At 36.1% G+C, this 23,948-nt stretch overlaps 1 protein-coding gene across 5 annotated transcripts; it reads left to right on the plus strand.

Annotated features, from left to right (window-relative positions):
* Nucleotides 1-384: 384 nt before the first annotated feature.
* LOC123317912 lies at nt 385-23,860 on the plus strand. Of its 5 annotated transcripts, none has more exons than XM_044904536.1 (7): nt 385-935; nt 4,450-4,712; nt 15,578-15,652; nt 16,437-19,798; nt 21,205-22,880; nt 23,363-23,467; nt 23,551-23,860. In XM_044904536.1, the coding sequence occupies exons 1-7, from the start codon at nt 831-833 to the stop codon at nt 23,605-23,607; spliced, it is 5,643 nt and encodes a 1,880-aa protein (XP_044760471.1). In that variant the 5' UTR covers nt 385-830; the 3' UTR covers nt 23,608-23,860. The 5 variants fall into 5 exon arrangements, with proteins under 5 accessions (XP_044760471.1, XP_044760472.1, XP_044760473.1 ...); XM_044904537.1 differs by having other exon boundaries at nt 386-935; nt 4,450-4,703; XM_044904538.1 differs by lacking the exon at nt 385-935 and adding an exon at nt 2,232-2,610.
* The last annotated feature ends 88 nt before the right edge of the window (nt 23,861-23,948 follow it).

Here is a 23,948-nt window from a genome sequence, read left to right on the forward strand (position 1 = left end):
ATTCATAGAAATTATATTGTGTATAATTATATATAAAAGCAGTTTCTTATTTATACCTATGTATCTTACTACTAAATATATTCGCATGACGAAGCAGGAGGTTTGAATTTTATTAGCTTATTTTAAATACTGAAAGAAGATATCCCAAATACATCATACTTGAAAAAAAGTCCACGATCAGTATCTACATTTAAGAATACAATTGAGGCATAAAATTCTGAAATACAAAATTGAGAATTAACTCATTTTACAGAAAAAAAAATACGAAACGAAAAAAAAATAAAAATCAATGATACAAAAATAAACTGTCACAATGTCCACTGAAAACAAATCCAGTCGATCACAGAAATCATTACACTATATAAGAACATCAACAGTATATGGTTCTTTTGTATGCCACCGCCTAAATTTTTGAGAAAATTGATTCTTGTTAGTGTGAGAAAATTTCGAAATTAAATAAGAACCAACCAACGCTAATAATTATTGTTAGCGACGTTGGTAAAAAACATATTGAAACGCCCCAGTCAGCAGCCAGATAGGCTTTATAAATTAATCCATGAAATCATCCATTTATATACGCATTTGTGATGATCGTTGTTCATTGTTTCTTGTTTCCAAACAAACTACAAACACCCAGTAGGTTGTTTTGCACGTGTGTCTTGAAGAGCGACGACGCACATTCATTCTTTGAATTTGCTGATCAAGAAGTTTTTTGCAGAGTTCCTTTTTACGAAACCGACTATTCGGCATTTTCCGATTAGTCCTTAGTAAACAATTTTTACTGTCGCAATCGTTTAATCGTTCCACTTTGAATAGTTTGAGTGGCGGATATGAGAGGGACGAGTGTATTTTACGTTGGAACTAATTTTGATACTTCTGATTCGTTTGAAGTTGAACAACCATTATTTCAACGTTCCTACTTCGATAATATTCAGGTAAGATATTCCAAGAATTTTTCAATTCATGAAAAATATTTGCACCTCTTCATCGATAAATCTGATTGGTTTTTGTCCAATATTTTTCTCTGAGGTTATAGAAAATCGAAATATCATAAATATATCATTCTGTTTTCCAGTTTCTATTGAATATATAATGAAATATAATACTTAATAATCAGATTCATTATTTGTATCGTGCGAAAAAGTTACTGTATCTCGACAACGAATGATTTCAAGTTTCAAGTAATCATGTTCAATCAAAAAGGAAATTCGGTTAAATATCCCTTTATAATTTTTCAACTCAGAAGTAAACTATGAATGAGAGCTGCTTTTATCAAAGCAAGAATTTCCGAACTAGAATTCAGAATAATGGTAACAGTAAATATGATGAGATAAAAATTTAAAATTGCTGAATTCAACCAATAAAAATGAATCAGAGCATAGACTTTCTCTATCAGTCTGACTATGCGCTTGCGCAGTATGAAGAGTAGTCTACACTCGCGCAGTGTGATTTTGACACAAGAATAACCTAAAAGTTTGGGTACAAGTTTTATCAGTGCGGCGAAGCAATCCCAGATCAGTTTTGTTTTGAAAATATTGAGTGCGCAGAAACTTGCATTAGCACTAGTGGAGGCATTTCATTGAGATCAGCATAAGGTTTGATGCAGATGATTTTGATTTTAACAGCTATTATGAACTATATTTTTGCGGTATGTTGTATGTTCGATATACGATCTGCATTTACGTTCAAAATGATTTCAAACCATTTCTGTTGCTAAAGCGTTTCACCATGTAAAAATATCAATCAGTGTCCGATAAAATTAGATTTGTTTGATCAGACTTCGATGATTCTATGTAATAATTTTTAACGAAATAAATGGATTTTCGCTGAACTAAGCCTGGAACACTCCTAAGAACATAAGGTTGTATCTTCTTGGAACTCCCTTACACTCAACATGGGGTTAATTTTTCATTAGATGGTTGATCAGGATGTGATCGAAGTTTTATTGAAATATTTTAGTTATTGGAGAGTTAGCAATAAACTGATAAATTATTGTTATGATCGCATAACTACATGGGTCTGCTATAATCATGAATAGCTATGTAAACTCATACTAAGTACATAAGATCGTTTTTGGTCTTATCAAGCTACCACTCTGTCTACATATTTTTGGTCAACCATTCACCGAATAATAAATGAATTGTGAACAACAAAAAATTTTGCACAGTGTTGGGTTATTCTCTGTGTTTCATCACAAAAATATAAAACGAAACTGAAGCTTGTTCGTAAATAAAATAAATGTCACCTCGACTTAAACGTGTTCTCACTGATTAATGGACTCTATAATCGATCAGATTTTCGTTCTATTGTGAATCTTCAAAGGTGTTAAAAAAGGAAGATATGGAAGACGCAAATACCCGCGAATATTAAGAAGTGGAGGGACGCCACTAGAAGTAAAAACATGTTGCACACGTGTTCAGTTTTTGGTATAAAAAACTTTTTTTATTGGCATTGCCATCCAATCAACAATTAGTTCGGTTATACTTCGCAACTTGGGAAGGTTGTTTCTACGTTTTCTAAAAGGATAAATTCTTGTTTTTGAGTATGAGTGCAAATCATTCAAGGCGGTTTTCGTTTGAACGTACAAAAGGAAATGACAGATTTTCTCATGTAAGTATTAACAGTTATGATGATACCTTTTAAATTTACCTGAAATGTGTGAATTCATAGTGCTAGCGAAATTCGATACTTCTTAGAAGATCCATTATTATTCTGTGTTTAAAAATATTGTGGAAGTTCAAGATATCCTCATGAGAAATTTCGATTTCAAGTACACTGAACGTCTCCTTAAAAATAAGTCCTCATAATTTTCGAAAATTCTGAAACAATTTCCTTAAGATGTTTCTTTTCTCAAGTAATACAGTATATTGAAAAGAGTGGACGAAATACGTCAGAGACTACAGCAACAATAATAAACACGTTTATTATGCCTATGCGAAAAATTTCTGAATTGTTTATTTCATTTTTTTACCTAGAATTTCTATTGAAATTTGTCTAGAGATTGCAGGAATTCTCATATGGTTCCTATCAGTCGCAACTATAAGATATATGTTCCAGTTTGATCAGAAAATTGATTCTAAATACATAATATAAAAAAATCGAAATAATATAAAAATTTAATTCTCTCCTCATGGAGAGAGCTAACTTGCTTAGCTGATACTGCTTAGTATCAAAACTTTCGGATATAATGTTTCTTTATACATATTTTATTCCTGCATTTTCATTGAGCAATTTTCGAAAAAGTTACCAGACTTGGAAATTTAAATGGGGTACAGTGTTATGATTTTTTCACGTTCTAGTATCCAAATGTTCATAATTGGGTGTATCAAAAAATTCTACTTTGAACTTTTCGTAACGTACGTCACATATAGAGGGTACAGTGTATCGGATTCCAGGAAAAAATTCATCGGGTATGCATCTATTTCCAAGCTGAAATAAACCTCTTCAGATAAGATGACAGATTTCCGCTTGGGAGAGTTTATTGCTACATATAAATCTCAAGTTACCTCTTCTCAGCATTTCAGCATCCTACTTGACAACAGCATCTAGCCAGTGCAAATAATTCATAGGATAATTCAAATATCATTCATTACGAACTAATAAATTATGATTTTCACACCAAGGAATTACAGATTATGTCCCAGTTAAGTGGAGAAATATGTTCGGTTATGGTCCATTTTAAACAAACTGTACTGATGTATATTCATTCTGAATTTGAAAACATCCTTCGAGTGGAAATTGTTTTCGTTTGGATGTCGATGAAATTAATCTAATTTCTTCATTCAAAATCTTATATTCACATCGCAAGGGTGAATTAACTTTACACCAGCGTACTTCCAAGGGCGTCGCCAGTAGTTGGGCTAAAGGGGAAACGAAACACTCATAAACCGCTATGTGATTTTCGTGTTTTCTGGCTAGTGTCGATGCTTTTAAGAGGAGGGGAGGGGTAGCTGTCCACCAGCCTTTATTGGGTGACGCACATGAGCCCTTCTAATTTACAGGGTGTGGGCGGTAACGTTTCTGAGTAAAAATAAGGTTTGAAAGACCCTTTATATCTCAATTGGCAGAAACAGAAAGCGAGTAATTTGGCTAGGAAGGAAGGTGGAAAGTGAAGAAAAATTGAGATACGGCATTGAAAGTGCTTGTGAAATTGTTCGTGTTCAAAGTCAATATTTTCGTCCAATTTTTTCTTCGGCCGAGACTGTGCTGACATCAAAAATTTGGTAATCCTGAGTAGCTATCGATTTAATCAAAGGGGAGACAAAAACAAGTGCAATTGCATCATTTAATTCAACATAAAAAACCATTGGCGTGCTAATTACATACGTATTTGTGGATCATCTATCGGCGTGGTAAAGTAAAATATTTCTTATCTCATCGCATATCGGCTTGCTTCATTTTTATGAAGTCTGTTGAAGTTCTTGTGTGAAAGTATTTATTTTTTTACAGTTGGGACAAAACCATGGTTTCACCAACCGCGACAGGAGTCAAAGGGACCGGATTCCAAATTATCCATTGAATAATCCTGCGTGGAGCATGAACAATCACACCAATGATCATCATGGACATTGTGACCAACAAAATCGTAGAAATCAACAAATGAATTATTCCAATCGTCTACCCTCCATACTTAGTTCGAGATTCATAGAAGAACCGAGGGATCGCAGTCACAGAGATTATGAATTAGACCGTTTTAGTTCTAGGCAAGTACCGTGAGTACCTACAATTTGTACTGTAAGCGATCTCTACGCTTTTATCAATTTTTAAAGGCGTTCAAGCTTAAACAAGGCTTGATAGCTGTGAGAATTTTGCATGCAACATTCCTCTAATTGTCTGAAGAATTTTTGTACATTTTACTAAAGCTATTCGGAATGAATGCCTTTTCAAAGATCAAATTCCAGAATAAACTATGTACATACAATATTTTATAAACTGATTGGATAATAATTACTTTCGATTATATCAAAATTCAGAACATACTGGTTATCAATGTACGACAAGTCTGATCTCATTTTTATTTACAAGGTAATCAATATTTCGCCATCTTTCTTGGCACTATGTTTGCATAAGTATTCCAACTTCCAACAGTCATATTTCTCAACTAGTCAAAAGTCAATATAAGACGTATAACCCATCAAATTGACCTTTGAAACCGCCAAAGAGAAGTCTTCTATACTCGACAGAGCCTTATAAATCAACACACGGTCACCAGAGGGGTGAAAATTCAGAAAAAGGAAACGCAATGATTAACGAGACAAGTCACTTGTTGAATGTCTCAAGCTTGGGGCTTTTGGACAAATGGACGCCTTGACGTTTAGGATTATACATGTGACGATAAACATGTGTGAAGGACCATTAGTCGGGATCCTTTGTATGATTGCCATTTAATGAATGCACCCAAGTGTTTTAAGCAAAAGAAGCTTACTACATGAAATTAAGTGCAATTCTTATGGATGTGTCTTGAAATTATTTGTGTTTTATTTTGGATTGAGCAACAGGTGAAGACTAGGAGAGTTACTCTCTACGGCGATCTTAGCGGAATTCCAATCATGGTGATTTTAAATGATGAAGGATTCGTGTAATACAGACAATTATTATTCAATGTTAAGAGAATTTGCTCTGGTAGCTCAGTTGTAGAACACTTGATCAATAATCGAGAGGTCGTAGGTTCGAGTCCCACCTGGAGAGATTTATTGTATTGAGGCCATGCTTTTCGATCTTGATTTGTCCTTTGTTTTGCGGAATTGAGCTAATTTCTTTTTTTCCACCGTCCGAAATTTACCCATTTTGAATTGTTCGTAGTTTTATTTTCTAATACATTTTTTTTATCTTCAATTTCTTCTCGTTCCATGATACAACGCTCGTTGCTCTAGAGATGTTGGGGTTTTCATCTCGTCTGACAGCTACTGGGCTGTAGTTGGTTATTTTTTCTATGGTTGATTTTAATGTATCTTCATTTTTTTTATATTCTTTCAATTCTTTTTGCGGCAATTTCGTTCAGGGTTTTTTTTCAGTCGTTATGGATTGATTCATTAGTTATATACAACTGTGTATCTATGCATAAATTATGTTTTCTGTATACAGGGTGAATCTTTAACTTGTACATATCTTTAACAGTAGGTTCTTGAGGTCAAAATCATCTGATTCGGCCTGGATGAAAATAAATAGCCTATTGAAGAATGACTGACATCCCAGTAGGCCTTGAAAGTCTAGACGCAGCTTAATATCTAGCCACATAAGATCTTCAATGATTTCTGTAGTTTCAATCTCAGAACTGGAATATATGAATATAACCTAGAAGAATATTTGAATTAAAGAAATTTTTATTAATATAGTACCAACCTGATTTCCGCAACACAAAATATTAGTTTTCATGAGCTATGCCACCCCTGAAAAAACAAAATTGAAAAATTTTCAAATGACACTACACATCTGTGGATCTTTTAAGTAGCAGTTGTATTCAGCCAAAATAACTTACCTCATTTTTCGAATGTCACCAATATCGTTTCTTTTTGAATATCAAATTACTAGAAAACGGTGATTTACATATGGGAAAATATGAAGAATGGTCAAATATTCGTTAGTGAGCGTTCAACTTACCTTTAAGAGTTGGCTATCTGGTAGGTCTTGTGGTTTGTTTTGGTCATAATGAAGAAACTGAAAGTTGTTGGTAGAATTTTGTGTTCGGAGAAGATTCATCACATCATTGAAGTAGTTCTTCATTCTGAAAATCATACCGTGCCGAATTGAAAAAAAATTGCAAGAATAGAAAGTGTTTTTTTTCACCTCAGGAATAAGTGTGAGAATATATTTATCTCAAACGGAAGGTCTAAAAGGAAGACTAGGACTTTAGAGAAACGTTTGCGAAGTAACTATATACGTTATACTTCATACTGTAACACGAACGATTCTTGATGGTATTTCGCTCATTAATGTTCATTTATTCCTCTTATCGGCACATCCCTTCAGCTAACTCTGATAAGCTTCGCTGATTATTTGAAGTTTGATTCATCTCCGTTATTTGATAGTGACCACTTATCGTTTACCGAGTGAAGTTGGATAGTGTGTCCAAATAACGAGAAGAAGAAATCTATAGGATGAATGATGCGAAAATGTACGAAAAAACAGGACGGTCAATACCATATTCTCGCGTTAACTATCGGTAAGTGAAATTACTCTTAGACATAGAGATCCCAAACAAAAGGAAGTTGTAAGATGCAAGAGCATGCAAATCCCTATTGTAAGCTATTTTCAGACCGAAATTGTCAATTGTCAGCCAAGCGGTATGACAAGTAGTGTCGTTGAAAACAAAATCTTCGAACTGAGGTACATACCTATACCTATATACAGGGTGTATTTGAAGGTGAGGCTTTTTTTTCAACTGAAGGTGGTCAAAATGAAGCGTTTCGCCAAAAATCACCTATACAAAACTTTCAAAATGACAAAGTTGAAAAAAAAATTGGAACTGATTACTGAAATAGATCCTAATACGACCCTAGACCGTTTGTTAGCTGAATTATCGCAAAGCAGTTGAAAAAAATTTATTTCCTGTTTCGACCAAGTGGTTTCGTTTAGGATATTGGCTCGTTCGATATTTACGTGGTAATGAAAATGGAAAATTAGGATTATTTTTTAGTAACTTACACGATTTTATGAAATGGCTCATTTCGATACCAACTGACAGAAGAGACTTAGGACACAAGTGTAAAAAATAGAATAATACTTCGAAATCTCACCAATTAAATTCGTCTGAATTATTCACGAATTTCTCCACAATGGGCATCACAATCTTCTTGTTCGAACATTCCAACAATCGTCGTTAAAATGGTATGAAATGGGGAAACATCATAGCACTTTTTCACCATAACTGTCATAAGCACTTTCAGGAAATTGCCTCGATTTTCTACATTTTTTTTTCACCCTAAATTGCACGATACAACGATTATGATTCCGTCAAAAGTGACCTGATGCATCTAATCCGATGAACTTGGTACTGAACCGTTCATTGTCCACCCATATGTTTATGTTTTGTTTCGTTTTTGCGATGCCGGAGTCACCTTCCACAGTCCCGTACTTGAAATTCAATGAAATTTTGTCGAACTTCTAGGGATGGTATCTCAGCCATCTTGGATATTTTATATAGAAAATGATGAGTTCTACCTTCTGTCAAAAAAAGCCTCACCTTTGAAAGTACCCTGTACGAAGATTCTAGAGTTTAACTCTATAATCTTTGACCCTGTATGTATATAATATCTAATGTTACTAAGGGTAATTTGCTCCTGATGATGTCTCCAAAGTAAGACGAAATATAGAGCTTTAGTACAAATTGACCATCATTGAAAAGTAGCACGATAATAGTCGAAGTACCCTTAGAAACATTAGACATTGTATCTTAACGACTGGTACTCCGTTCCATTCTATATATATATACAAAAACTTGTTTATCATAGAATGATAACGTTCGCCATTCGTCGGTTTTGCATTTCCTGGCTCTGGATTGTCTTCCAGGAAAAACCAGAACATTAGATAAATAATATCCGAATTAAAATCTTGAAATAAGTTAACCATTTCCACTGTTTTCTTTCTTGTGTCCACTTTTAGCGAGGCTCACCCCATCTCATCTTGATCGGGGAATCAACGCTTGATTGACGAATAGACGTCAATTTGCTTTCAATAGATATTTCAGTCATGGTCATTCAGAATATCATTCTTGCATCAAATTATGATGTTCATAGGTGCATTCAATTATTCTCAATCGCTACTTCTTCAATATATGCAGCAATGAAAAGGTTTCAGTGATTTCGTTTTAGAAATCGAGTGACTGTCAAATCGTTGATCGGACAATCAAAGTTTTATGAAAACGGCAGTAATTCTACCGATTATTATCATTGAATCAATTCGTAAATGCAAAAAAAAAAATGTTTCACTAAAATGGTCAACAGATATTGTTGATGAAGAGACCGGAAACACCGGCATTTTACACTTTTGTGGTCGCCCTCTTATCAAGGAACGATTATTACTGGCTTAATCCTAAATGAGATTTTACATATTTTCGTAGCATTGCATATGATGAGTGTGGCAGAGGTAGCTTTCTTTATTATTGAAATAAAAAAATATTGTGTTGTATTTCGTTTTCGACAATCGCTTTTTCCAGTAATGCGCGAATTATTCGGAGTTGTGACAAAGTGTAAGAAAACAAACGGTATGGTGGATAGTGCGGACTATAGGAAAAATGCGAGGGCTTCTTTAGGTAAGAAAAACATGTTATCTGCCATCCTCACAATGCTAAATAGCTACCATTGAGAGAAAAGGGGACAGGAATAACAAAAACAATAATATATTGATCCTGTTAGACCCAATCTTGGGTAAGGGACAGGTCAGATAGTGACAAATTTATTACAACATATTTCTGTCATCCAAATACTCTCTAACAATATAATATACCTTACGGATCATCAGAGATTCAACAGTTTTCTCTTAATTGAACCTATTCATTACTTAAACAGAATCAGGCAAGTGATTGTAAAGCTTGATACATTGGTAAAATTAAGTTGTTTCAAACTTTCTGGTCGTATGAACAGGCAAAGGCAGAGTTTCAGTAGTTCTTGTAGAATAACAATGAAAATTACGCAACTTGATGAAGGCCCATTTGTTGTCTCTCACATTTAATGAACATTTAATACGTATATATAGGAGGCTCAAAATACTTTCGGTTTTTTTATGGGTGTAATTGAATTGTTTTGTCTTCAAATAATAAACCGGTCATCAAAACACATTTTTAACTGCAATTCTTCCGAGAGTTATCTTTTAACACGATGGTAAAAAAGCATTTTTGCCAGAATTAATAAAAGAACAGAAAATGATAGATACAATCATGATTTTTTATTGGAAGAACTGAAATAGTACGAAAAACTACAATAATATGAATAATAATTGGTAAATCTTTTACTATTACCATTGAATATTAAACCCCTTCATACTCCTTTAATACTCAATGCTATTACAGAATTTTAGACAGTCGAAAATCTAGGTACTCGAAAATAGAAATCTACTGGATGTAGTAACGCCGTATCTGGTCTATTGCCGTATAATCTCTTCATTCTGGAACTTTTGTCGTCTGCATTTTATGATGCTCAGTGAGAAAAGTTGGAATGTACCAAAAATGAATAGAAATTCTGAAACTGTTTATACTGTGCCGGTGGTTTAACCAAATGGACAAACATCTGGGCGAAATTTCAAGGGACTGGCAACGTGTTTTCGGAGGCTCTTATCTTTTCTCCTAGAAAATATACAAGAAGTTATTGCTTTGCCATGTGCTATTCTACCCAATCGTGTTTCATGTTACTGTATGAAATTTTCCTTCCAATACCACCCCTGTAAAACTTCCCTAAGAATGTTAACGAGTTGTTTCTCTTTCGAAATATTTTTTTATACTTTCTTTATGTTTTTTGATATATATTTCGTTGTTTTATCAGGTAGTTATATATTTTGTGTATAATTTCTTTAAATGGGGGATTAAGGGATCTCGAACCAATGAGTGTAGTAAGTTTTACCTTTGAGCATTCAATTCAAATTATGGGGGTTAATAATAATAACAATTCCACAGTTCCTACACATATAACGAAATTTTTATTGCGTTATTATCTATTTGTTTTTACCATTTCCAGGTATAATTCAGAAATGGTCAACTTATACTCAGAAAATATCACTTGTATTAAAGATTAGTCATGTTTATTACAGAAAACATCAAATGTACTTCAGATTCGTCAATTTGAATTCAGAAACGGTTATTTGAAATTCGAATTTATCACATTTATTTAAAAGAATATCAATTCTAATTCAGAAGTAGCATTGGAATAATATTCATAAATTTTGAATTGACGATTTCTGAAGTACATATGGTAAATCCGATTTACAATTGATGGTTCCTGAAATGAATGTGGATAAACTGAATTACAAATGACGGTTTCTGAAATAAATGTGACTTTTCTGAATTAAAATTGACGATTGCTGAAATAAATGTGACTTGGCTGAATTTCAAATGAGGATTTCTGAATTCAAATTGGGTAATCTGAATTTCAATAGATCATTTCTGAATTACACTTTGAAATGACGTAGGCAGTGAAGCAGCATCGATGAAAAAATAAAGTCCACCAGAGTTGGTTTAATGGCGTTTTAATTTTTTTTGTGACCGATGTTTAGGATTAGGGAGACTCCTTTTAATCGAGATAATCTTTGGCTGTCTACCTGCCAGTATTCAGCGTTGTTTATTTGTTAAACTTGTGAAACTGTTATCGGCCGAATACCGATCCGGACCGAAGGGCCAAAGGCAGTAAAAAGGCACAAGACGACGGGGTGGACAAGGGGTGGTATTTTTTTACGACATCTACATAGGCATCGGGAAATAGAGAATGCTTCAGTCGAAATTCGAATACGTAGGGTAGCTTAGCGGGCATTCGTAATATTCGTGTTATTCGTATATTTTGAGTTGTTGTGTTATTTTCTTCTCTTCTGTTTGGTGAATTGTTCGCGATACCTTGATAAAAGGGAAATGAACGCATTTTCGGGTCCATATAGTCTATTCCCAGGATATCGTCGTGCAAATTTCAGGTAGGTGAGTGGGTTTTGATTAGTCTATTCTATGGGAATGTCGAAGGATTTAGATTCATTAAATTTAAACATGGTGTTACCCATAGAGTCGAAACTGATCTGCTTTGCAATGAAATATTATCATTGCCTGCTTTATCAGGGAATCAGCGCTGATCGATATCGATTTGTTTTCAATTGATAATACTTTTTAGTTTTCAAAATATTTAGAAAAAGTGAGTTTATTCTTTAAACCGAATTACTGTCAAACCATTGATAGCCAGTTTTGTGATACATACCCTTGTATCATTAAAATTATTATATTTATTGTTATTATTACATTACGCTTATAATTATATCAATAAAGTACAGGGTGATTCACTTATCTTGGTAACCCTACTTTTGTCGAAAACTGCCAAAAACTTTTTCATTCTGTTGACGGCGTTTTGTAAAAGTCAATGTTGCCTTGAGATACGCGTAAAATCGGCGAAAAAATAGAGACTCCAGGCGTCGGGGCGCTTTCAATTTTTTTCCTAGGAATATAATTTTTCATTGTGTTTTTTTCATTCTAAATCTTTTTTCAAATATCATTTTGTTATTCAAATTCAAGGGGGCTTTGTAACAAACTATTCTTCCGGAGTGACAGTTTCTTGTTGTCAGCTTTATAGAACTTTTTTGGTCATCAAATGATATAAAAAAATGTTTTAAAGACCATCAAAAAGAAAAGTTTTTAATTTATGTAGGAGCCATCAAAAATGCACGCCGAATTTACGCAGTACAGTTAAGAAACAATAAAGAAGAATTCATAGCAAGGAAATAAGCGAGTTGAAATCATATATATGTCTCCAAATCAAGACATACTGTCACAATATGAAAAAAAATGCAATAGAAATAACTTGAAACACGCTGCAGTTTACTTACGGCTTGAAATGGAAAAATATGGTATTTGGAAAAAAAGTTTAAAATGAATTCACTTTTCTCTGGACTTCCTGATGCAAATTTTGGAAAGTTTCTGAAAAGTAACAAATTGGTGGTGCCATTTTTTCTCGCTTGAATAAGTTCTGGTGGTGTTTTTTATTTCTTGATCGTCGAGTGCTACTCAGATATCAGAACTCTTGAGAGATTGATTGTTGTCTGCATGTGAAATGTTGGTCCCCCCTTATTGAAGAGGATAAATTGAAAAGTTTTGTTTTCTCCACGAGATTCTGGGAACCAATCTTATCGGTAGACGGCGATCACGTGAACGCAATCAGCCAGTGAAGCTTTTCGAACGCAATAACAACGTCCTCAAGATGATTATTGTCCTGTTCGCATTACAGGCTACTTAAGTCAATTGATTTAGCTTGTGCAAACTTCGTTTCTGCGTTCACGGGTTTACGAAACTGTCAGTTTCCGCGAATACCATGTGCGTGTAAACGGGTCCTTAGATCTGTGCGTGTAAAAGGGTCTTTAGAGCTGTGCAGCGATGGATTCGTGTCACAAGAAGTGCATTTTGACATGAAGATTGACCTCAATTTCAACAGGGGTTGTTTTAAACTTGCCAACTAGAAAGATTTCTGAACCAACTTTGGAGTACGTTAAGAATTCATTTGAAATTCGGTCAAAACTCATTATCATAAATAAAATTGCAAACAATACGTTTCAACCGTTGCGGATTAACGTATTTACTCGAGTTTTACCTGAAGTATCTTTTATTGTGAAATGTTCTTGACAATTTATTGCACAGTGCGCTGTGTTGCCAGTTGAGAAGAAAAATTTATATCCTTTCTTACTACTATAGATGTAAAAATCAAGATATCCGATTTCGATGGGGATTTCTTCGTCACTAAAGAGTAGTAAGTGTTTTCTTGTGAAACTGTACAGGGTTCAAGATATACAGGGTGATAATCAGATGCTGAGTGAAATTTCAAAGTTCGCTAAATCTTGAAATTAACAGATTGAGTTCCTATTTTGCAGTTGTTTTGTTCTTCAGTCTTCTTCTAGTTCAATCATTTCTATTATTTCTCCATCAAGTTCCCATTCATTAATTCTCATAAGCTGCACTGTTGAACCATACAGAGAATTTTATCTCCTAGGACACGAATATTTCAACTGACGTCCAAGACAGTGTTTTATGAACTGAGCCGAAGAACCAACTAATAGACAAACTTGAACCGTAAAACGCTATAAGTATTTATGTTACAATGTATTTTGAAGACTTAATCATGGAAATACAAAATGCTTCAGCGTCAAGAATATGAATTACAATTACAAAATACTTTTCCAAGAAAAAAATGAAATACAAATAGGTATTTGTATGTACAAGTTACTGAAATACTATACTGCCCAACCCTCATGGTTTCACTGAAAAATGACCACTAACGTTTCAGAGACTGTGGCTACTTCTAGTCCTAAATAATGACCGTCTTTTATTGGTCTGGATCCAGCATGACGTCAAACATTGGAACTTTCTTACCTGCTGTAGGGTCAAACAATAGTCTATTGTACGATAATTTGACGTAGGTTTGGCAGGTCCTGGATTATATTCTGAGAATTATATTCTTGTAACTGCTCAAGATTTTAATGTTCTGTGCCTTTACAATCATTTATGTTTATTTCAGTTGTTTCCCAATCCTTTTACCTAGAACGGTCATATTTTAGAAAACAGAAGGTTATAGTTTTCCACGAAATGTATCAAATGAAATTTCTACATAATCTCCTGAGGAGGGGGGATATTTACCTGGTTTTGTCATTTATAAACAGAAAAAATTCTGCTCTTCCTAACACTTCGTACAAACTGCGAAAAATACTTGCAAACTGTTCTGCAAATCTTCATTTTTCTTAAATGAACATAAGATATCGACAACAGTGAGTTTCTTTAGATGCTACCACCACCAGAGTAAGAAATCCTTGAGGTTATCCATATTGTGTTGTGTAGATCTTTTAGTTTTCTCTTGGCCATTTTTATAATTATTTCTCTTATTCATCAGCTCCATTATGTTTATCATCAATTGTTCTATACTGTTATTCATTTTGTTCTTGAGTTTTTCTAGAGCTGAAATTTAAAGTACCCGGCATTCTGTTATCTTCTTTTCTTATCATATATTCTGTGTTTTTGATATTCTTGGTTAGCACAACTTTTTCTCTGTTATATTTATTTTGGTCCTTTATAGTTACTTTATATCTTTTTTAATTTTTGTTTTTACTCACTCTTCTTAATGTTGTTTCGTTCATGTCTATTTGATTGTTGGCCTTTCTGTTCTTTATGTTAAACATCACTGCGTTGTTACTTTCAGTAGGCCGTCCATCTTATTCCGCCACTAACTCTGCAATTTCCACAAAAGTGTTCACGTTTTGTTCGTGCTTTTTTTGTTCTTATCGCTAGTGTGGTTATAATTGTTATAGTATCGAGTATTACTCCAGATCATAAATATATTTTCAAATTAAAATGCCGATTCCCATTCGCCGTTTGATTTTTCGTTCATCTGATTGCTGTACCAAAATTGCTATTCAGTGCGCATGCCAAATCCTGTACCGTTCTGGTTTCTACGTTCAAAGATTATAGAGTTAGGTTAGTACCGTCCTGTACCGTTCTCGTTTCTACGTTCAAAGATTATAGAGTTAGGTTAGGTCTGTAATCTCTCTCTCTCTCTCTATCCTTAATCTTTGCCTACGTTGTTAGTGCGAAACATAGTTCAGCCTATACTGCTTCCAGAATGCATAGGTATATTTTAATCATACTATACTGGATATCAGTTTGGTTGAATACCGCAGGATGATAAGTTTCTTATCAATATCTAATTAACACTGTCCAGAAAAGGCGTTATCTTCAAGTTTCCCATGATTTATTGGTTTGCATTGCAAAAAAATCCATCTTTGTTTGTATTATATATGTAGAATCGCATTCTTTTCCTTGATTCGATTGAATGTTCTTATGCAACTTCTTGTTGTGATATGATATTTGTGAATAACGCATTATTTTCTCCGATTCAGCATAATTTCTCTTTTATAGGTGCCTTACATATCCCAAAAGAGATACTTGTATGTTCGAAAAGAAGCAGAGTAATCAACATCAACAGGATGCAAAGTGAGTAAACACATTTTTTTATGATTTATTTGAACATTGTTTGATACTGAGCAGTTTTTCGAAAACTTGCCGATTATGATTCGTAATTCTATTGAATTACGAATACGTGAGGAATAATCTTTTTGAATCGATTTTTGAACATTTGTGTTTCTACTTCATCATCAGCGGTCTTATCTTTGAACAATATCGGTCAATACTTTTAGTTTATTCCATCAGGATAGCGAGCGAAGATTTTTCTTTATTCGGTTTTCATTCAATTGTAAAATTATCCAGAAGTGATGTTGATTTAATTGTAAATTAATGTGCTGTTTTCGTACAAATCTTTTCGGAGTCTTTTAGGGCCAAGATTGGATGTTTACAGGGATGAAAACGTGTGGTCAGTCATATACATTTCAGAAGAAAAGTTTTCTATTATCGATTTTTGTTTCAGCGCCAAATGGCCTGTACCATTTGTTTGGTTTCTTCATCATCATGCTTGTTTTACTTTCTTTGATTCATCTTCGTTAATCTGTACCTATTTACACTTCGGCATGAATTTTGCCTTTTTAGATCTTGGAATCTCGTCTGTTTCCTATTATGTGTAAGATATTCTAATAGCTGATCCTAATGAATTATTATTAGGCTCTTTTCAATAAATAACTAATAATCCCTTGGCTAACTTTGTAGGTGGGTAGTTTCTTTAACATCCGTTAATATATTGTTACTTTATCTTGAAACATTGAGTTTTTTTTTAATTTCTCATTCTCTTCACATTTCTCACACTCAGAATCACATTTTTATCCAGGTACTCAAGAAAAGTGAATAAATACCGAAACCAAAGTATTCATTCCCAGAGGAAATCTCCTTCAAGAGATAGAATATGCCGGAAGAAATTAATTAAAAATATAAAAACAAGTCAGGATCCCGCGAAAAGAGAACAGAAGAAAGAAGAGAATAAGGTTAATAAAATAACAGATAATCAACCGATAAAACCAACCGAACCACCATGTTCAGATCTGACCGTTGTGAGTATGGATTTGGGTTCGGACGATGAGTCAAATTTGGAAGGACACAAGCACACAAGTGTACCCAAAAACACACAACATCGAGTGAAAAAGAACGATACAGAAGACAACACTTTGCATTCGAAAGAGAAGGAAGTAGCTCAGACGGAAGTAAAGAAGATAAAAAAATCACAAATTAACGAAAACAATAATAACACATCACTGATCCTAGAAACAAAATCGAAAGATATTAGTAGTAGTAGTAGTAGCGATAATAAGACACATAAATCTCTCGATTCAACGAAGAAACCTGAAAATATACGAATAACAGACTCGAGTAAACCTAGAACTGTAACAAGAGATCCAAGGCTGCCGAATAAAAACGAGAACGAATCGAAGAAAGAACAGGATTCTAATTCGAGTGTTTTCGATTCAACCAACACTGATAAATTAAGTGATCCTAGAATACACAAGAAAGTCGATAAGAACAACCCACTGGTGTTGAAAGTACCAAATTTTTGGGCGCAGTGGAAGAGGTACAGAATGAAGAAGAAGGCGCCTCGCAAACAACAGGGCAGTAGCCAAATAACCAAGCAAGTAAGGAAACGGAACATAAAAAATAAATCTTCGGTGTGTCTTACGAACATAGCCGAACTCAGGAAATATACCGAGATACCGATAAAGGGATTGTTGAAGTTCTGTTGCCACGTGAGCGTGCGTAGAGACGAGTGCAAATCCGGTCCACTTCAGAATCTATCAGATTCGAGAATCAAATCTTTGATAGATACTAAGAAATCGTATTTGACGGAGGCAGATACTGCCAAGAAGGTTTCGCAGACGAAGGCAACAAAGCGATCGGAGTCATCGCAAGGACGAGATGAGAAAAAACAAGAGAAAAAGTCAACGGGAAACTTGTCTGACAGGAAAGATCGAACCAAAGAGAAGGACAACAGAGCAAAACACGAATGTCGAAAGGAGAACAATAAATTAGAAGCAACAACAAATAGACCGGCAGATGGAGGAGACGCTAAACGCGAAGAAACTTACGGGACTAGTAAAATAACGAGTCCTCCCCGTATTAGTACTTTGAAGTTGCAAATGCAGTCCGCAATACATGAGGTGTACAAGATTTCCAAGGTCGATCCGGTCGACAGTAAAAAAATCGAAAGGGAACCAGCGTTGAAACGAAAACTAGAAGCTTCGCCGAAAATAACGAAAAGGAAGAAGAGGGATAAGGGTATAACTCGATGGAATAAGCCCACAGAGGAGACGGAAAAGACTGTGAAACCTAAACCTTCTATGGCACCTTCTCTACACGACATGCCAGAAATCGATTCGGATTCTGTTGATTCAGAAAGCCACCATAAAGAGAAATCTTCCCATGCTGAGGTCCCAAGCACCAAATGCGGTATGGTTAGTGAACACTCCACACCTGCTGAAGCGACCTCTGAACGTCCCGAAACAAAATCAGGGGAAATGCAAGGAAACTGCGAGGCACAGAAGAAGGATGTGGAGTATTCACTGCATATCCCAGAGTGTGCACCTAGCAATTCGAGCCCTGATATGGAACAACTGTCTTCGGAAGAACTGATCAAAGTGCTCGACGACCAAATCGAGAGTATTTTCCGCGACACGTCCAAAAAAGTTCAAGAAAACAGCCCATCGCCGTCATCTGATAGCGAGAACCCTAAATCACGTGATGCTTCGGTTGTCGCCGATGAATTGTTGGGTGCATCATCCGAAGCTGGTGCTGGTGAATCTGCAGAGAAAGGCAGGGATCAGAATCTGGTCGACAAGCAAGTTACTCCCGATTCGTCCAATGATCCCGACAAAGATTCTAGTCAGGATGATGGAGTGGAGGATTTCTTCGAAGATGAAGGGGATGAAATGTTATTACAAGTTAGGGTGATCACGAATCCTGAGGTTAAGGAGGAACCAGCAGAAGAGATACCTTGTTCGGGTATTGATTTATTCGGTCTTCAACCTGAAATCAAGGCGGAAGAACCCCAGAGGTCTTTGGAAAGAGACGAATCCTCCAATGGAATATGCCAAATAAGCCCTGCGAACAGTCCAGATGTATGCGTTGCCGACAGAAGTGATGCAGTTAATGGAAATCCTTCTGCAGCGTCTGGCCCGACTACCAACGAAGCAAATTGTTCTTCAGCGTCTGGATCGAATGAGGTTGGTGCTGTCACGTCTGCGTCTTCGACGGTGAATGTTGCAACTGAGAATGCAACGAACATGTCGCAACAGGCAGACACCAAAGAGTCCGACAAGAATCCCCTTCGTGTAATTCGTGTTGGAGACTTCACCATATCTTACGAAGCTACACAGGGAACAAAACAGGGTCTTCTAGATGGAACAAACGCGAATGGAACGTGTGAAGTGTCTAAAAACCCGGATAATGCCAACAAACAGACACAGTCCAGTCAAAATTCAACCGAGCCTCTACCAGTGATGGCTAGTTACTCGCATCTAAAAAATCCGGTGGGATTGACACCGAGTACTTCAGACGCTGGATCTTTTGTAACTCGAAACGACCAAACCAACACCCAATCTACCGCCCACAGCTCATGTTCGGTTACGCAGATTCCCAACGTGAATACGAATACGGGAGGTCAAGTTGGAGCATCCCCCGCCGAACAGCCACCAATTGACGTCAGGAGACGCGTTCCCCAACTGTCGAACTTGTCCAGAAACTTCCCCACCGTCAAGCAATCCCCAAGCAGCAAGACTCAGCAACCGGCGGTGACGCCAGACTTTGCGCATAGGGTATATAAAATTTTGAACTGCTACATAACGGCCAACTTCCGTTTCGCGAACCTCGTGGAGATGTTGGAGTCCCTGAATAAAAATTTCAACATAGAACAGGACATCGCTAACATAAGATGCACCGCAGCTAGGATGCGTAGCGTGTTCGGCAGTATGCTGCTGACCAACATGAGGACCCTACCACCGAATGTTCGGAATTTCGACGTATTCGCCAACTACTTCATGGAGTTCCTTGGTCAGATGATCCAGAACAACAAGTCGAAGCCGTATATGAGTAAATTCCTATGGGAACTAGTCAGCGCTTACTGGGCAGATTACGAGACCAACGACACCCTGAGAAAATTCAGGAATTTCATTGAGAATGATGTGAGGGTCCTACAGAGCTTGAATGGTAAGTCATCTTTAATCTACAGGACGTCATTTCTCGGCCAAATTGGGCAAAATTGTTATATTTCATGGGAACCGTCGCCAATTTTGGCCCAGCTAAACCTTGACACGAAGCACAACACCACGGCGCATAGAAATAATCCGTTGGGACCTCTCCTATGGCCTGCAATTGACCAAACTTGGAGGATAGACGGCACAGAAATGTGTTAACGAAAGTGGACGTACCCAGGGTGATGCCAAATGTTATCTACTTTCTCATTTCACGTTTTCCACATGCTAAAGGATTTCCTCCAATGTTAGTTCTCAATATAACCAGCTTAAAATAAAAATATAGCATCTCGAGAAAGTTTAAACTGACGTTTTCGAAATTCTTGTTGAAAAACTCTTCTATTGACGGAAATGATCGATTGTATTATGAGTATCATCAACAAATTGGCCTTATCTGATTATTTCTATGAGTCTTGGTCGACTGTGAGCTCATGAAAGGTGGAGAAATTAAATTTTCCATGGATCTTTGATGGGTAGTCACTCCCCATTCGTATTTCCAACACAAACCATTGGTACTTATGGTCTAATTAACTTCTTCTAAATCATGGGTTGATTTTTAATCTTGTTGGTATTATATTTCCAGGAAATCTTATCCGTTCCATGTTGTTTATGTAGTTATTGTCTTCACTTTACATTGTTTGTTATCAGTCTGTGTATCTTTACTTCTGCCTAACATTTATGTTTAATACTAATTTCTGGTTATGACTTCATTGTGGATTATTGGGTTGCTTAATGTATTTTTAAGTGATATATAAGTAAAATCAAATGCGTCGCTTAGGTTTTATCTTTCATTCAATAGAGAAGAGGTAATTACAACCTAATTAGATCTGCCATTAGTCTTATTGTATTGGATAGTTTACAATAGGCCCTAGGGAACCAAATTATGTATTCGAGACGAGAATAATTTTAAATGTTGTAACATCTAATTCATGACAGCAGATTGTTTTATACGTTTCATCACATTGCGAGGGGTTGACCTTATTTTTGTATTAGTCGAAAAATATGTGGCAAATTCTTGAAAGAATTTTCCATAGTTTTCTTCCGAAGTTTCAATTGAGATTGAAAGAAAATGAACTGGAGAAAAAACTACGAAAATATAATATTTATAGGTTTAAAAAATTCCTAGTATATGCATAAATAACAACAAATACACGTTTTACCTTATACAGAGTTACTCAAAGATTTTAACTGACTGTGAGGCCTGTTCAATCAAAGAATTTATTCAAGTTTTGGGCATATTCTTTCAAATTGTTATAAGCCCTCAAAGATCGATGGAATTATTTATAAATAAAAAAATATTTTCATGATCAATTCGATTTATTTTTCATCAAGCTTATGTTCAATTAAACTTTTCATTTACAGATAGCGGCATGACAGGGGAGCAGTACGTGGTATTACGATCACAGATCTGTCAATACGTCCGATCTTTGAAAACATCTAAACAGCATGGCGCAGGACAGAACAACAAATCAAATGAAAATGTCAACAAGCATCCTCCAAATCAGAAAACAACCAATATGCCTAGAAATACACCTCTTGATTCGATGATGGCTATGGCAAACACGGGGAATATCACTAGACCAACGGTCATCGCTCAAAGAACATCGGTAGCTTGTTCAACTACGACCAATCAGAATGTTACTTACGCACATTCAAACATTCCAACACATATTTCTAATAACGCAAAAGGCAATCAAACGAACGTCCATCAGAAGGCTCCGGGACTTAACAACAATAAACGACCAAATGCAGAAATGGCTCCACCGAACGTCAATATTCCGCATTATACAAACGTGCGTACCAACTTTCAACATGCAACGGCTGCAGGATACCAACAGCTTTTCAATCATATTCCTGGATCTGTAGCAAACCCACAGATATACGGTACCAATAGTCATCAGGTGGAAGCGCCACCACAGAAAAAACGGAATATAGGCCCATGTAACACGATGTGCAATAACCAAAGAGCTATGGAATCGAATAAGAGGAACCCCGCCCCTAATCAGTTGATACTATCATTATTGAGTGGTGAATCGGCTGGTGTCCCCAGGAATGTACCAGAGACTTCTCAGATCAGGACAAATACACCGGAAGGAAATGGATTACAGCCGACATCGAGGTACATGTACCAGCAGGTTCCAGCTACAAGAGGTTCAGCTTATCCGTGCAACTCGGCGGGATACAATTCGGCAGGTCTTCATTCGAAATCTCCAAATTTGAATGGTTACCCGGGTTGCTGTTCCGCGAGTCTCCCACAAACGTCTGGAACGTCCAACGTTTCTTCTCAGTGCAATTCTGGATGTCTTTATCCAGCACCCGCAATATCCAGTGCTTCTACAGTGTACAATTATGGTGGTATACTGCCATCGTATGCTTCGAGTGTTGCCAATTCAGCGAGTTATCAACCAGTCCCTCCTGTAACGAATGCTCCTGCGCGTTACTATCCTACAACTCCCTCATCTAATGCTTCTCCTGGATACACTACTGTTAGTACAGATTCCAAACCTACCCCATCCAGTATTATCAACGCTGCCAGTTCAAACCTTGCATCTTCACGATGCAATCCTGAAAGACCCAATCCGGCACCTTCGATGCCCAACGCTTCCCCAGGTCTTAGCCCAATATCCCCATCGAATACTCCTCTGGAACTCAACCCAACACCCACAAATGCTCCTCCGCGGTGTCATTCAGCAAGTCTATATCCAACCCCGCCTATTTCCAACCCTTCTGGTCAGTGCAGCCCTTACGCCACACCGATACCGAATGTTCAGCAACCTCCTGCAACTGAAGAGAGAGAAGATAAACCTGGTGGGATGAATCAAAATCCAATGGACGATTCGGGAATCACCACAATTTCAGACGATGAACAAACGGACGTGAAGCCCGCAAATTCCTCAGCCTTAATTGACAGGACAGCGTTGCGCGAACCTTCGCTGAACTTGAAAGACGAACCGGATGAAATCATCGACTTGACTTGGTTGGACGATGAAGACGTCAAGGGAGAAAGTTTGGAAGATGGAGAAAGCAGCCAGTTTATGGTGAGTACTTTGTGTAGAGAGTCAGCGATTAGGTGCTTACTTTCAGTGGGAATCCTAGATATGTACACAAAAAATGTAATTTGTGGTCAATTATGTCATATTGTCGGTCATATCGTTTGCTTATCTTCAACTACCTGAAGATGCTCAAACCAAAGCGAAACACGCGCATTTGTTGAACGAATCATGTAGTTCAGTTTCAAGGTTACTTTTTAATCCTTTTTTGGAACGCTATCTCTTAGAACGATAGTATTTTTCAAGCAACTCAACACATTTGCGCACAAAAGTGCTTCCTCAAGCGACCTGCTCCAAAACGACCACAAAATGGATTTTGGAACAGAAATACAGTGAATTCCATGAAAGTTTCTGTAAATTCTTCTGCTTGCTTAAGTTGTATCACCGTAACACAATTTGGTTTTCGATTGGGCAATGCGGAAGATGGAGAATATCATGATTGTTAATTATACAACTGTTGTTCATTTCAGGATGAGTCCTTGTTGATTTTACACAACCGTCCGTGTCTTTGTGGGAAGATTGCAGAGTACCTGTGTTCCTGCAATACTGTCATGTATTGCAGCCAGGATTGTCAAGTGAGTATTATGATTCCTTGATTATTTACTGACAGGAATATTTGGTTGTGTCTATTTGATTTTGACCTTTTTTTTTTTTTTAGTTCGAAGACTGGATAAATCATCAGAAAGTTTGTCCCTCAGGCATAACGATGGGATAAAGACAAACCGATGAAGCATTGATTAATAAATATTGCTTATATTTTTATAAAAATTATTTTTCAGTATTTGAGTTTATGTTAAAGCAGTTATATTTCGTTATTTTTTCTCTTGTTCGTTTTCGTTGAAAATTTGTACATAGTTCTATTTATTATGATTCGATTACATGTATCTTAGCTATTAGGACAAAGTTTCATTCTCCTTGAGTTATAGTTTCGACTTTTTGTACCTGTTATTAAAATAATTTGATGGTTTCATGCTTTGTTTTTTTTTTCAATCTGAACCTTCATAGATTAGGGCAGAGAAATAAACTAAATCGTTTCAGATACATAACATCCATTGA

The sequence above is a fragment of the Coccinella septempunctata genome, chromosome 7 (genome assembly GCF_907165205.1).
Source record: "Coccinella septempunctata chromosome 7, icCocSept1.1, whole genome shotgun sequence".
NCBI lineage: Eukaryota > Metazoa > Arthropoda > Insecta > Coleoptera > Coccinellidae > Coccinella > Coccinella septempunctata.